Genomic DNA, 14,944 nt, shown 5'->3' on the forward strand with positions numbered 1-14,944 from the left:
TGGAGAATGAAGATAAAAATGTTTCTGATAGAATGGGAACCTATGGTGACCAGCAGACAATATCAAAAATGTTACAGAAGTGGTCTCAAAGCATAACGGCAGTATTAGTGAAACCACAAAACCATTTCCTCACCACCTCTTGGGAAATGCTTTACATTTCAGGATCTTCTTTGACTGATTATAATATCAAGAATTTATATTGTGACACTATATAACAGACAAGGTTATTGAGGCTCACAGAAGGCACTACACTTGAAATAATATTGAGACTAACTTTCTTCAAAGGTTAAAGAGAAACCACATTTATGTTACAATGTATTATTATAAATATTATTTAAGATCTTTAATTTATTTATGGTATTATTTTTCCAGAGATTATTTCCTGGAGTATGCAGTTTTATTCTCAGATGTGTTTTTCAAATTTAACAGCTGATCAACATTTGACATTGCAGTAAAAATGCTGTTGCGGTAAGAAAATAAGGAAGAGGTTTTTCTTCCATATGTATTTAAATATATTTAGGTTCAACGAGTGGCTTGATTTTATATGGTTTTGGAGTCATGCATGACCTAGTGACTGTCATCTCATATATGTGGACTACTGTTCTCATGATTAACATCACTTAATGTCTTAATTTTACACTGGGACATTCTCTATACCAAAGAAAGAAAATCAATGTAACTGGTTCTATAATAAAGGCAACTGATCCTTTTCATGAAAAAATTAAACAATTAAAGAATATATTTTCTAACTTAAATTAGCACAGTCAAAATAAATTATATCATATGATAAATTTTCTAAAAACAAAAAAAAGTAGTTCTCTTCTCATTGTTTTTGTGGACTGACTAGTTCTGAAGCAAGTACGTCTGAAGCCGTGACACGTTTCTCAATAATCCTTCAGTGGTTTAATGTCATTAATCATACAGTTGTTCCCTTCTTCCAAGTATGCATTTTCAAATGATTTTTCTTCACTGTTTGAATCTTTACCAAAATGTGAAGTGGAGGAAATGCTGAATAAATCTGCCAAAACCACATTTTGCTATATTTTTCATACATAATATAATTTTATTTATATAATTTTTTCCATACATGGTATTTATAGGTTTATCTGTCAAACGGAATTATCATTTATAATTCGTTTTTATTATTACATATGTGTAAAATATGCATGTTTAAAATGTTTTGAGTAAATGTCCATCCATCCATCCATTTTCTAACCCGCTGAATCCGAATAGGGTCACGGGGGTCTGCTGGAGCCAATCCCAGCCAACACAGGGCACAAGGCAGGAAACAATCCTGGGCAGGGTGCCAACCCACCGCAGGACACACACAAACACCAAGCACACACTAGGGCCAATTTAAAATCGCCAATCCACCTAACCTGCATGTCTTTGGATTGTGGGAGGAAACCGGAGTGCCCGGAGGAAACCCATGCAGACACGGGGAGAACATGCAAACACCACGCAGGGAGGACCCGGGAAGCGAACCCGGGTCTCCTAACTGCGAGGCAGCAGCGCTACCACTGCGCCACCGTGCCGCCCTTTGAGTAAATGTTCTGAGAATATTTTCTATACATGAAAATTAACCCTAAACCCTACTTTATTGTATAAACTATGTCATATTATACCAATGTTAACTATAGCATTAAAAGTATGCTTTTGTATGGAAAATAAAATATAGTTTTATATTGTTATACATTAGCTAGTTCACAAAGAGTTAAAAATTGTTACAAGGCAGTAAAGTATGTTGAAATAAATAATCTGCTTACATTGTATATTTGCAATATTGACCAAAGATCTTAAAATATGTATGAAAGGGAAGATCAGGCTAATCCTGTGCCTGGCAGGATCCAACTCTAGGTGTGACGTCAGCACATTGCAGGAAATCAAAGTGATTATGGTTGCACATTTAGAAATACCTTCAATTTTTTGTAATTATTAAGGTAATATTTTAATCAGATGTCATCTATTCTGTTATCACTTATTTGTTTAAGTGTGGCTTTTCTTAACAACTGAAGTTCTCCGAATGAAAAGATGGTTTGAAATATAGTTCACTATGTTGATGTGGTGTAGACTCATAACTGTTAAGTTAAATATTATGAAGAAAAGATTTGTAGATATATGTCAGTGTCCAAGTAATGTACTTTAAAATAGTCTCAATAAATTGCAACTGTACTGTTTTAATTATACACTCTGAACCCAATCAGCATGGAAAATCAAAATAGCCATTTACTGAAGTGATTGGGGTTGCATGGATTTTATGCTAATTACTGACATGAGTAAGTCTACACATCAGACTTACCGTAAGATGGTATAGTGATGTAAATTACTGAATCAATTTGACAGCAGAAATCACCGTGTAACCTCAGATCATGATGTAGTGACTGACAGCAGTGGGATTCCCTTCATGGCTTTTTTTGCTCTGTCTAACATTGACTGCCTGATAATACTGCCTATCCCTTTCAGCAATGAGTCTGACAACTCTTTTGTGGTTGATTGCTACCATGAAGTTGGCATTGTCCATTTTAGTGCATTGTCATTTTTCACTTCTCCCATCATCAGGGAGAAAACTAATCAATGTCATATTTCATTTATCAGTTCTCACCAGTCACTCATCACTCAACAAGCTTCACTACTCAAATGTCATTCATCAAGTAATATTTGTCACTTTTCATTTGTCTCTCATTGCATTTCACTAATCACTCGTAATTTCTTACTTGTTAATTTTTAGTTTTATTTTTTTTTATCAGTCAATCACAGTTGAGTAGTGGGCATGACAGAGGGATTTGGGGTATGTGCGCTGCATGAACGTTTTGAATGAACTACATCATTTTTAAATTAATTTGACACAATGGCCTGGAAAAGCTTATTTACATCACTCAAATAAGATGTATTATTTTTGAATTTATTGCATTACAATGCTAATACGATTTCATTATTTCACAAACATATTTCCTGCTTGCTGTTGGTAACATTGGACACTGGTCTGCTTTATAGTGATTGGTAGTAGGAGATCTTACACGTGTGTAACATACAGTCAAACAATAAAATCGATCCACTTTAAAAACGTTATAATAAATAAGAAGTGAAAAGTGAGTAGTAAAGAGTTATAAGTGATGGGTGATAAACGACAAGTGATGTGTTATAATTGTGAAAAGTGATGATCGACAAGTGAGTACTGATATTTGACAAGGCGTAGTTGAATGCTGATGAGAGATGCATGAGGAATGGCAAGTTATGAAGGACTAGAAAGAAATGACAAATGATACACTGTATAGATTAATGCTAATGCTTGTAGATAGGAAAGTGAAAAAATGAAGATATTCTAAAATGGACCCTGTAGATGTGGACAATTAGGTAACATGAACATCACTCTGACATAGCACTCCACCAGGACCTTAGGTGCAATGGTTTGGGATACAGTATATCTTTTTTGAATGCCACAGTGTATATGTGCTAGGACACTTTCAATCAGAAGTATGAACGAGAAAACCAGACCTAAATTTTAAGCAGGAGCAGATCTGAAAAATTCAATTTCTTCTTATAAAGAGAGTAAAGAACAAAACTATAAACTAAAAAAGGTCAATAAAAGGGAAAAAAATGTACCTTGTGTGCTGAAGCTCAAAAAAAGTTTCTTAATAACCCAAGTTTAAAATTCTGCATGTTTTGTTTATATTTTGCGCGATGCAAACTCCGAGGTGATTGAGCATTTTCAGTCGCAGCCCCAAAACTCTGGAACGATTTGCCATTGCACGTTAGGCAGGCTCCTTTGCTAGCTGTTTTTAAATCCTATTTAAAAACACATTTTTACTCTTTGGCTTTTAACCCAGTATGATATGTTGACTATCGGTATACTTTTATTAAGAATCTTTTCAGTTCTTATGTGTTTATGTGTTTGTTTCATTTACCCTTCGGTTTTGTGTGTCTGATATGTTGGGTTTTCGTTTTTTTTTTTTTTGTACAGCACATTGGTCAGCCTTGAGGTTATTTTTAAAGTGCTTTATAAATAAATAAATGTGATAATGGTATAATCAGTGAACTAAATTATGGCAATAGCCCAATAAGGTTCTGAGGGAAGGAGAAAACTATTTCTAGTTTCATTATCTTGTATTTTGGTACGATTTTCCATATTTCTAAAACAAGACCATCCTTGCTTGCAGCTCTGCTACTATATTCTTGTTTTGATAAAGTGCTGCCAAACACAAAATAAGTCCTTGTTTTCCTCAATTTATTGTTTAAAAATTATAAAAATATTTCAATGAAGTACTGTATAATACAAATTCAGTGTGTGTGATTTTTTAAATGCATATTGCTACTAAAGACCTGAATGAGTGTTTTCTCAACTTAAAATGTGCTTCCAGTTGCACATATGCATACAAAAAATTATATTTGTGTGTAGTTTTAATTGGGATGTAGTAGAGATTATTTGAAGTAATCATGAATTTGAAAAAAACGGTTGATTCCCCACAATTTCATCTAAATCAAGTGTACAAAGTGGACATTTATCATATGAAACTTTGTACAATAGCTTTACGCATGTATTTATGGCATAACATGTCTACTAGAATAGAATGTATTTAACCATCATGCGAAATGTCTAACTTTTTTATACACTATGTCCCATTGATCTAAAATCAAAGATCTTAATCAATATCAATAGGAGAATCTAATAAATTACATTATAGGAAAAATGCCACAAACTTTTACCAGAATTATTGTAACCAAGTTTATAATTTTACTTTGGGAGGCTGCCATATCATTCCATTGTTGTATGTCAAGAGTCTCACACAAATATTGTCTAAAGCTTATGTAACATTGTTGGGCGTTTACTCTAAGAAGCTGCATATGGCAATACATATGTCATTTGTGTCCTTTATCTATCCATCCATCCATTTTCCAACCCGCTGATTCTGAACACAGGGTCACTGGGGTCTGCTGGAGCCAATCCCAGCCAACACAGGGCACAAGGCAGGAACCAATCCTGGGCAGGGTGCCAACCCACCGCAGTGTGTCCTTTATCTTTTGTTAAATTTACATAGAGGGACTAGTGAGGTCAAGCAAAGTGACACCTTTAATTGGCCAACTAAAAAATTTACAATATGCAAGCTTTTGAGGCAACTCAGGCCCCTGCTGTTACATCATACTGGAAGAAGGGGCCTGAGTTGCCTCGAAAACTTATATATTGCAATCTCTTTAGTTAGCTAATAAAAGGTGTCATTTTGCTTGACTTTTCACTACATTCATAATGGCTAACATGGTACAACACCCTAGTACTATTGGAGGAACTAAAAATATTAAGTCTAAAAAATATTCAAAAAATGAGAAAATTAGGAGAGGGAAAATATTTTTTCACAGCAATATATAGTATAGTGAAAAACAAATCGAATTATAATTGTACATTAAAAAACAAAGTGCTTCCCCACAGTAGGTTTAGATTTATTAACCATTAACTACATGAAGATGTCACTGATTTATTGCTCATTTGCAATGTTATTTACTAAGTTCACAAGTACTGCTGCTGCCAGTTAAAAAAGTGGTTTGTTTATTTTACAAACAAGTTTGATTTGTTATTATTTACAAATCAAAGTAGGCTGAGACTTTGCTGATATGCTATGTTTTCTCCTCTGCTTCAGCAAAACCACTTATTTTTCACCAGGTAGAGACAGTTTGAGTTCTCACTGATGTGCCAGCGTCATGGTGTTTGTCAACATTCTATCCATATCCTGCAGCATTTTCTTTGCAAGTCTGCTTTTTTCTGTAGTTCAATTATATACTGTATGGTTGATTGTAAAATCAAAATTTTCACAATCTGTAGGTGTTAGTATTGATTATTGTGTTGAATTTGATGCCACTACAATAATCTTTGTTTCCTTTCATGACTTTAATGATATAAGCAGGCTCAGAAAAATGACAGATTGCTTGAATTTAAGCAGTTATTATTATTATTCAAATATTAAAAGCTGGGGATTAAAATCACTAAAAGAAATAATGCTCCAAAAACTTGAAACATAATTGGTAATATTTGCACAAAATTGATATGTAAAACTGAGCAACTGTAAAAAAAAATTAATAATGAAAGCAACCTATGAACATTTTCTACTCTCCGCCAGCTTAAGAATACAGTTGGCTTGATTTGAACATAATTTTGTAAAATCTGACTTCCTTGTACGGAAAGTTGCTTGATTTTACTAAATTTAATAACATATTTAAAAAATACAGTATATTAATACATCAGAAAATCCAAATGTAATTAGATTTCATTAGATTAGATTGTTGTATCTCTTTTTCACAATCACATGAGATATAGAGACTTTGTAATTACAACTAAGTTTATGTAGTTTGATTTTAGTTTGAAATATTCTGTATTCCGTGTGGTTGATAAGCTACTTCAGCCGGCATCTTGCTGTATTATAAATTCTTCTACTGCAAAATGTGAGAAAGTCCTTCAGATTTTCATGAAACATTTAAAAATTTCAATTATTCAACACGCTCATATATTCCTTTCTGTGTTCTGTCCCTGTCGCTGTCCAGCTGCAGACTTTCACTAAGATCTTCTTTAACCCATCACTGACCTGCTGTATAAAATGAAGCCTACCACTTATATACTGGACCCCATACCCCCACACAATTCTCCTTTAGTATCGTAGTCCTGGGGGGCCGACAAAATAATAATTCATACGTCCCTGGATACTCGTTCTGAGCTAGCTGCTTGGAAAATTGCTCCTGTAACTCCAATGTAAAAAGTCAGTGTTTAAGATTGATAATCTGAATGATGTTTACCTGTCAGTATATAAAATATATTATTCTTATTATTATTCCTCATGTTCCCTTATACATCTGCATTGTGATATATTTATATACAGATAGGACTACATGTATTTCTTTTCCATATTATACCTATGGTGCAGTTATTTTGCTTTAACACTTAGCAAAGAAAAGTTTGATTTTTTGCAGTATTCCAAATGCTTTTTATTTTTAATGTTGTAGGCAATACCTGTCAAAATGCAGTCCTGCCCGCCCTGGTGCGACCACCACTGCCAACACTACAGCCAACACTGGATATAAAACATTTTCTTCCCTTTCCAGTGGACACCACTTCAACAATAAATCTCTTTCCAAACTTTAGTGCGGTGAGTAATACTATAAAAGTAATAGTTGTCTTTTTTATGCCTTTTTTTTAAATTAAAAGAATGTTTTTGTGCTTGTATAGTACAATGAAATAAGTAATGGCATTCATTCATTGTTTAATTTTTTTATGAGAAAGATCCTAATAACATGGTTGTCATTTTATATTTCACAGAGTAATGGTGCATATATATGTTTCTACTTAACGTTTAGATGTATAAATAGGTAACAGTATCATCATAATTCTTTAGTAAAACACAGATTTTTTCATTTTTTGTTCCATTTGTTGGTTTACATGTTAAACACATTTTTCCAATGACAAACTGAATATTTGTGCCACATTATTTTATAATTACTAAAGATTAAAAACGCTAGGACACCTTTCCAATGGCAGAGGAACATACGCACTCTCTTAATATCCATGTCCACGTTATCTTTTGTTCTGGTGAATAGCTTCTTTACACTTATTAACTGAGCTGAATAGTTATGTAAAATCATAAACCTTGACAGTAAGTGGTGTTATAAACCCAACTAGAGTTTACTTCTAACACATGAGTACAATTACTTCAACATTAAAAACCCTTGAGACTTTAGGCCATTTTGTGTCCCTGGGTACTTCTGTTTTGCAGTTACAATTTTTCTTTAAAGAGTTTGCCAGAAGTGTTGCTGGGTTGCATGATCTAAATAAAACTGGGCTTATCATTTTTCTTTGTGGACATCCCTATTGTCTTCTACCAGGCTCAAGGACACAGTGAAACCTCCAACCTCCCCTTCTGTGCTTCTTCCCAAAAAAATAGTCCTCCAACCGAATGTTTGATGTTGATAAATTTTTAACCTACACCTTCACTGACCTCCAAGTTATCATCAACCAGTAGTGTGAAGCTCCTAACAGCAGAGATATAAATTCCACCTAGGACTATGATCTACTGACAATCCATCCTTACCAGTTTCTGTAATAGACAGGTCTTCTTATAGACTTTGTGTATAAACTAATCTGTATTTTTATGTGTGTGTTATGTACTTTGTAAAGTTTTTATAGCTGTCTTAGCCTGCACTCGGAGCAATATACAAAAAAAATCTAACTGAAATTTTACTTTCTTGAGTCTTGCCTGTTTGTGCCTTTGTAGATAACTGCTTATATGCTAGGTGTAACAAAGAGAAGTCTACAGACAGACTTTGGAGAGATCATTATTCTCCTAATCTTTTTTACTTAGATAATTCACACCCTTTTCACTGGTTTGTGTAATAAGTGTCTGTCTGCCCAGACATTCAAGGCCCAATTCCAACTTTTCTTTTTGAAACACACAGTAAACTTTAAACTCCTCACCTCACAATCTATTTCTTTCAACCTCTGATCCAATCACAGTACTATTCCTACTTCCTGAGTATTTAATGGGTACAGTGATCAACAATTTTCCCCTTTGTAACTTAGTCCACTGCCAAGGTATACACAGTTCTGTCCCCTCACTAATCCCAGAAAACCCAGCTTAGTCAGGTCACCAAACCCATCACCTCAGGGATCAGGCCAAACGGGACCCCCCTAAAACATTTCAAGTGGTTCATGACTAACTCTGTATCCTTCTCAGGGTATTATTCCTAACTTAATAGCACTGTACAGTTACAAGATTGACTTTCCTACTTAACTGCTTTCTTCTTATTTTTCTGAATAGTCTTCTCAGAAGTGTTCTCCAAGAAATTTTAGTTATATGCCATCTATTTGCAATGGTATCCACTACACAGTGGACCCTGTGATCATGAGAGGTGACTGTGTGCAGAGGGTGCAGACCTTTAAATATCTGGGAGTGCAGCTGGATGACAAATTGGACTGGACTGCCAATACTGATGCTCTATGTAAGAAAGATCAGAGCAGACTATACTTTCTGAGAAGGTTGGCATCCTTCAACATCTGCAGTAAGATGCTGCAGATGTTCTACCAGACGGTTGTGGCAAGTGCCCTCTTCTACGCGGTGGTGTGCTGGGGTGGCAGCATAAAGATGAAAGACGCCTCACGCCTGGATAAACTTGTTAAGAAGGCAGGCTCCATTGTAGGATTAAAGTTGGACAGTTTAACATCTGTGGCAGAGCGATGGGCACTAAGCAAACTCCTGTCAATCATGAATAATCCACTGCATCCACTTAACAGTGTCATCTCCAGGCAGAGGAGTAGCTTCAGTGACAGACTTTTGTCACTGTCCTGCTCCACTGACAGACTGAGGAGATCGTTCCTCCCCCACACTATGCGACTTTTCAATTCCACCCGGGGGAGTAAATGCGAACATTAATTTTATTTTAATTCTTTTCATTTTTATTACTATTTAATTTAATATTGTTTCTTTGTATCAGTATACTGCTGCTGGATTATGTGAATTTCCCTTGGGATTAATAAAGTATCTATCTATCTATCTATCTATCTATCTATCTATCTATCTATCTATCTATCAGTTATATTAAACTTACTAGAAAAATACAAGAGACATTCAAAAAACCCACACTTTTTTCAACTCTATTTATTATATTTATTAAGTGTTTCAAAAACAAATTACATCACTTTTCTACATAGTCACCTTTGTTTGTAATGTAATTTTCCATACAAAATTTTTAATGTCTAATTACTACTCTTCCTGCCTTCAATGTTTCCAATGAAAATATAAAAGTGCAGAAACTTTTTGAATGTCCCTCTTATTTATGGAATTTTAATATATATATATATATATATATATATATATATATATATATATATATATATATATATATATATTTATATTTATATATATATATATTTATGTGTATATATGTATGTATATATGTATGTATATATATGTATATATGTATGTATATATGTATATATATATATATATATATATATATATATATATATATATATGAATGTATATATATTTATATTAATTTAAACCTTTTGCAACCATCAGTGACATATTGTGTGCCACAATGGTCAAAATAGTGCATGATACTGGGTATGCCTCAGCCTTTATTTTTGGAAGGACAGGGCTGAACTACATGGAATAATTTATCTGAGCAGGGTAGTAGATATAGTTTAATTTCCAGTGAAAATTATTCAACAAATTGTGTGTGGCTTTTTGCTAATTTCTCATGCAGAATGATACTCAATTGAAGAAATATGTACTCTATTCAGCCTTTGCCAAGAAAGGTGGGTTAGCCTTGAAGAATAATTTTGCTTTCAGGGATGAGAGCTGCGTAGTCAATCTGTAGCATCAATTTTTTATGGGAATTATTATAAGGGGATTTGAACTTGTAAAATGAACCCTGTAGCTATCAGATAAAATTTTTTCAAACTATACAGTTTCAAATATATGTACAGCTGTATTTTCAAAATATACTTTATTTGACTGATTTTGTGCTAAAACATGCATTAACAGTATCAAATCTACCTTTTCTCACAAGCATTAGCAAACTTCAAAACTTTATTAAGATGCTATGTAAGAACATTTTAATGTGACAAACAATGAAACAACAATAATATTCTATATTACAGTTTTTCTCGATTGGTTTGGCTCATTTCTTGAAACAGAAATTACATTCTTAAAACTATAAGATCATTTGGCCAAACAGTCTTACAGTTCTGCAACATTACAGCTCACTAGCAAAAGGTCATATCTTTCCCAAAACTGTTCATACATGCTTCAAAATAGATTCCTTTCCCATATAAAGAGTCAGTACCATCAAAATGTCAAAGATCTTTCTCAATTGCGTTGGCTCATTTGCATTCACTTAGTGCGTTTTCCAAAATAACCTGGATGGTTTAGCACAACACCATGGATCACCTGCAAAAGCTCGTATCTCTCCCAAAATAGTTTACCCATGTGTCAAAACTAAATTCCTTTCCCATTTAAATAGTTAGTGCCCCAAAATGCATCGTCCCTTTGGCATCGTGTAAGCACTGCAAGTCAAAATGCCTAGATGTTTTGTCACTATGGCAGAGGTCTAGCCAACAGAATACAATTATGTATAAAACTGAAAAAAGGATTTTACAGTAAGAGCAGCCTCCAAAGTTTGACATCAGACACACTGCACTCCTACTTCCAAGGAAATTGTAATCATTTTTATTGACACACATAAAGTAACTTCCATACATTAGAGTACATAAAATGTATACAGTATTCTGTACATGTACGAAATATAAACACAAACAAAAAACAAGAAAAATTATATCTAGCCTACAGTAGGGCTTACAGTAAATAAAGTTTCACAACTAAGGTAACTTTCACTGGTTGTTGTCGTCACCGTCCCTCTCCTGGCCACCATCCTCATCCTCCTGGCCATCCACGCTGCTCTCTGTTTGGCCATAGATTCTCATCCACATCGCAGCGGATATTTTCCCTTGCGATGCAGCGAGGAAGAAACGGCGAATGTCTCAACCATCCCCTACACTGATCCCCTGTAATGTCCTCACATGCAGCATCCATTGCATGGAGCAGGGATCTCTGGTCTTGAGCCTGATGTTCATAGACTTTCCACCTCCAAGCGGAAAAAAATTCCTCAATGGGATTAAGGAAAGGAGAGTATGGTGGTAGTAGCTCCATGAGCATCCTTGGATGGGTGGTGAACCAGGCCCTGATGAGCGGCCCCAGGTGGAAATTTACATTGTCCCACACGATCACATAGTGTGGTAGGTGAGGCCCTTCGAGACCTCTCTCATTTTCTGGGACCAGATGTGTATAAAGACGGTCCAAGAAAATGAGGAGCTTTGAGTGTTATATGGGCCTAAACTGGGGATGTGTGTGGCCACACCATTCTCAGATATGGCAGCACACATTGTTAAATTGCCCCTCGCTGGCCTGGGACATCCACCGTGGCCCGCTGACCAATGATGTTACGCCACGCTCTGCCCCTTGGCCAGGTTGAAACCCAGCCTCATCGACAAATACAAGGATGTGAGATGTTTCATTCCCTTCCAATGCCATTATTCTCTACAATAGAGTAAAAAAAATCAAATCAGTCATATAGAGGAGTCATACACAACAGAAATAGAAAATTACATGGGATTGTTCTATGTTCTCCTCCACAAGTTCAATATAGCCTGCTACTGGCCACTACTCCAGTGGTTCCAAACCTGGGGTACAGGCCTATGCAGAGGCACTGCAGGGAGTATTTGACACAAAGAGGGAGAAACACTGTTGCAGTTTTAGGCAAAATGCTGTAGTCAGATAAAGCTGGATTCTAAAGGTAAAGAGGATACTGAAAACCAAACAAATTGGGAACCACTGCTTACTGTAATGTTACTATAATAGACAACCAATAACTGACTTACATGCACATACTGGTACCGCAGCTCTTTCACTCTGTCAGAATTCCTCTCAAATGGTACCCTGTAAATCTGCTTCATGGTCATCTGATGCTTCTTCAATACCCGGTCTATTGTGGAGATGCTGATAGAGTTGACATTTTGGAATATGGCATTGTCTTGAAGGATTGCATCACGGATCTGTCTCAAAGTGAGAGCATTATTTGCAATCACCATGTTACAGATCTCTTGTTCTTGTTGTTCATTGAGAAGTTTTCTTCTGCCACCCATGTGAGGTTGTCGTCCAATCCTAGACGTAGAAGTCAAAGGACAACACTGTATGACAATTCGTAATGTATGCCGTATTTGTTACAGAATGAGTTACTGTACTGTAACATCATATTGCAACATCACATTGAGGTAATATATTACAGTACTGTAGGCCTACACACACACACACGGAATGAAGAGTTTATACATGTCTTGCTTTACAGTATGCACAGTACTGTATACTGTAATGACTCCATCATTGACTGAGTACATACCTGTTTTCCCTGCGAAAGGTTTGGATGATGGAGGAGACAGTAGAGCGAGGCACATTAGGCTGCACTCGGCCCAGCCTCTGCCATTGTCAGGCGATGGTTAACCACATGGTCTACAATTGTGGCCCGAATCTCATCCGGGACAGCATGGTGTCTTCGTGCTCCTCGGCCTCTTCCCCCTATTCCACCACCACGCATCCTCACTCCTCCTCCTCCGCCTCTTCTTCTTCTTCCTCTTCCTCCTCCTCCTCTTCTTCTTCCTCGAGCAGGAGGTTGCCCTTCTTGATTTACTTGGTGAGGTACCTCCATGTTCAAATGGTACTGGCCCTAGCCAAGCTCTATATATACACGTTTGGCAGCATTCACAACAATAGACAGCACCTGTCAGGTAACTAAACAAACTGTTTGGTTGGTCATCTGAGATGTGGGAAACTCCTCCTTCGTTGGTCAAGTTCTAATTTCACCTGATTGTCAATTACTGTCATGAATTTATCAAATGTTCCAAGAAATTCATATATGGTGTTCATGGTATTATGTTCTTGACTAATTTTGACAATTGAACAGACTATTGTGCATATGATGACTTACACGATGAAATCATGCTGACATGTTTTGGAGAGAACAACCATTAGACTGAGAATCAACTAATCAGTTTAGATCAGCAAGATCTATTTATTTGGAAAATGTGCTAAATGTGGGCTTATTGTGCTAACTGCAGGCTACTTGTACTTAACCATTTGCAAAGATGCACTGAGACACTTGAGACATGTACTAAGGCATTTGCAATTTGATGAAATCAATGAGAAATGCCATTCTGTTGTGAACATTTGCAAGGTGGTTTGGAGATCTGTCCATGTTATTTTGAGAATGTCATCTCGGTTTCAAGAAATGAGCCAAACCAATCGAGAAAAACTGTAATAAACTTGATTAATTGCACAAATGGTGAAATAATGGAAACTGGAATGCTTGAATGTATATACTTATGCTGGAATTAAATTTCAGGTTTTGTTCTGAAGTTTAGCAACCTCATGAAAAAAAACAACTGAGGGGATTTTGTAATCTTCGAGGGATTTAGTGTGACTTTTCAAAAATAATAAAGTGTAATGTCAACTGAAAGAAGCACACTTCACAGATAATAAAATTAGAAATTTTAATAAATATGTATTACATTGTGATCAGTTGTATTCATTAAGAATTCCTAATCCACATTATTAAACCATTCCTTGAACAGTTTTCCCAAAGCACACATTCTTATTGCACTGAAAATAATTTGAAGCCTCCATGAACAAACCTATGCCACCTGCTTTCTCCTTATTACTGCACATCTGCTTTTATTTATAAATGCCTGTTATTTTCAGTTTTAAACTTCTTTATTTCTCTCTCCCTTTAAAGCTACTATTAAAGCCATCATAAAGACAGCAAGATATGTGCTTTTAAACTCTTTTGCCTTATTTTAAGAATCGTAAGATGGGCAATGCTCATCTTTAAAAGCATGATTTGTATTTGTTAATTATTTCACTGTAAAGTAATCCATTTTTGACAACCCTATAAACTGATCATCCTTTCTGTGATAGGCAACAGATAAATCTTGTGACATATTATTATTTGAGGCAATTTGTAGTTTCCAGCCAAATGCAGTCCTGCCATCACCACATCTACTCCCCCTCATAATCTCACACTCTTGCAGGGTGACTACCCCTTACACACAGCTAATTCCCTTTTTCTACAAATTGACTTCCTGTCAAGTAGAAGTGCACGCTGTTTTGGCCGAAATGGTGCTTTGTAAATGTTAGACAGACTGTGACTTAAAGCATAAGCTACACTGCTAATTTTGTTTAGGTGTTTTTTGTGCCATTTTAGTGCAAAAAATGTGTTAAAATGCATTTATAATTTATCTATAGGATTTTCAGAGTTGTTCCAAAGCCATTGAGAAAAATATATAATAAAATATTTGATTACCATAATCCTTCTCAAATTTAATAATTTCTTGTTTGATCTGGTAATTGCTTGCACTGAA

General features: G+C 35.4%; 1 protein-coding gene across 1 annotated transcript in view; it reads left to right on the plus strand.

Annotated features, from left to right (window-relative positions):
* The window catches only part of znf385d (zinc finger protein 385D), a 333,314-nt gene that overhangs the window by 63,671 nt on the left and 254,699 nt on the right, over positions 1 to 14,944 (plus strand). Inside the window, exon 2 of the mRNA XM_039737167.1 lies at positions 6,985 to 7,127. Coding sequence (XP_039593101.1) covers positions 6,985 to 7,127 — 143 coding nt within the window. The remainder of the gene's footprint in view (positions 1 to 6,984; positions 7,128 to 14,944) is intronic.

The sequence above is a fragment of the Polypterus senegalus genome, chromosome 15, assembly GCF_016835505.1.
Source record: "Polypterus senegalus isolate Bchr_013 chromosome 15, ASM1683550v1, whole genome shotgun sequence".
NCBI lineage: Eukaryota > Metazoa > Chordata > Cladistia > Polypteriformes > Polypteridae > Polypterus > Polypterus senegalus.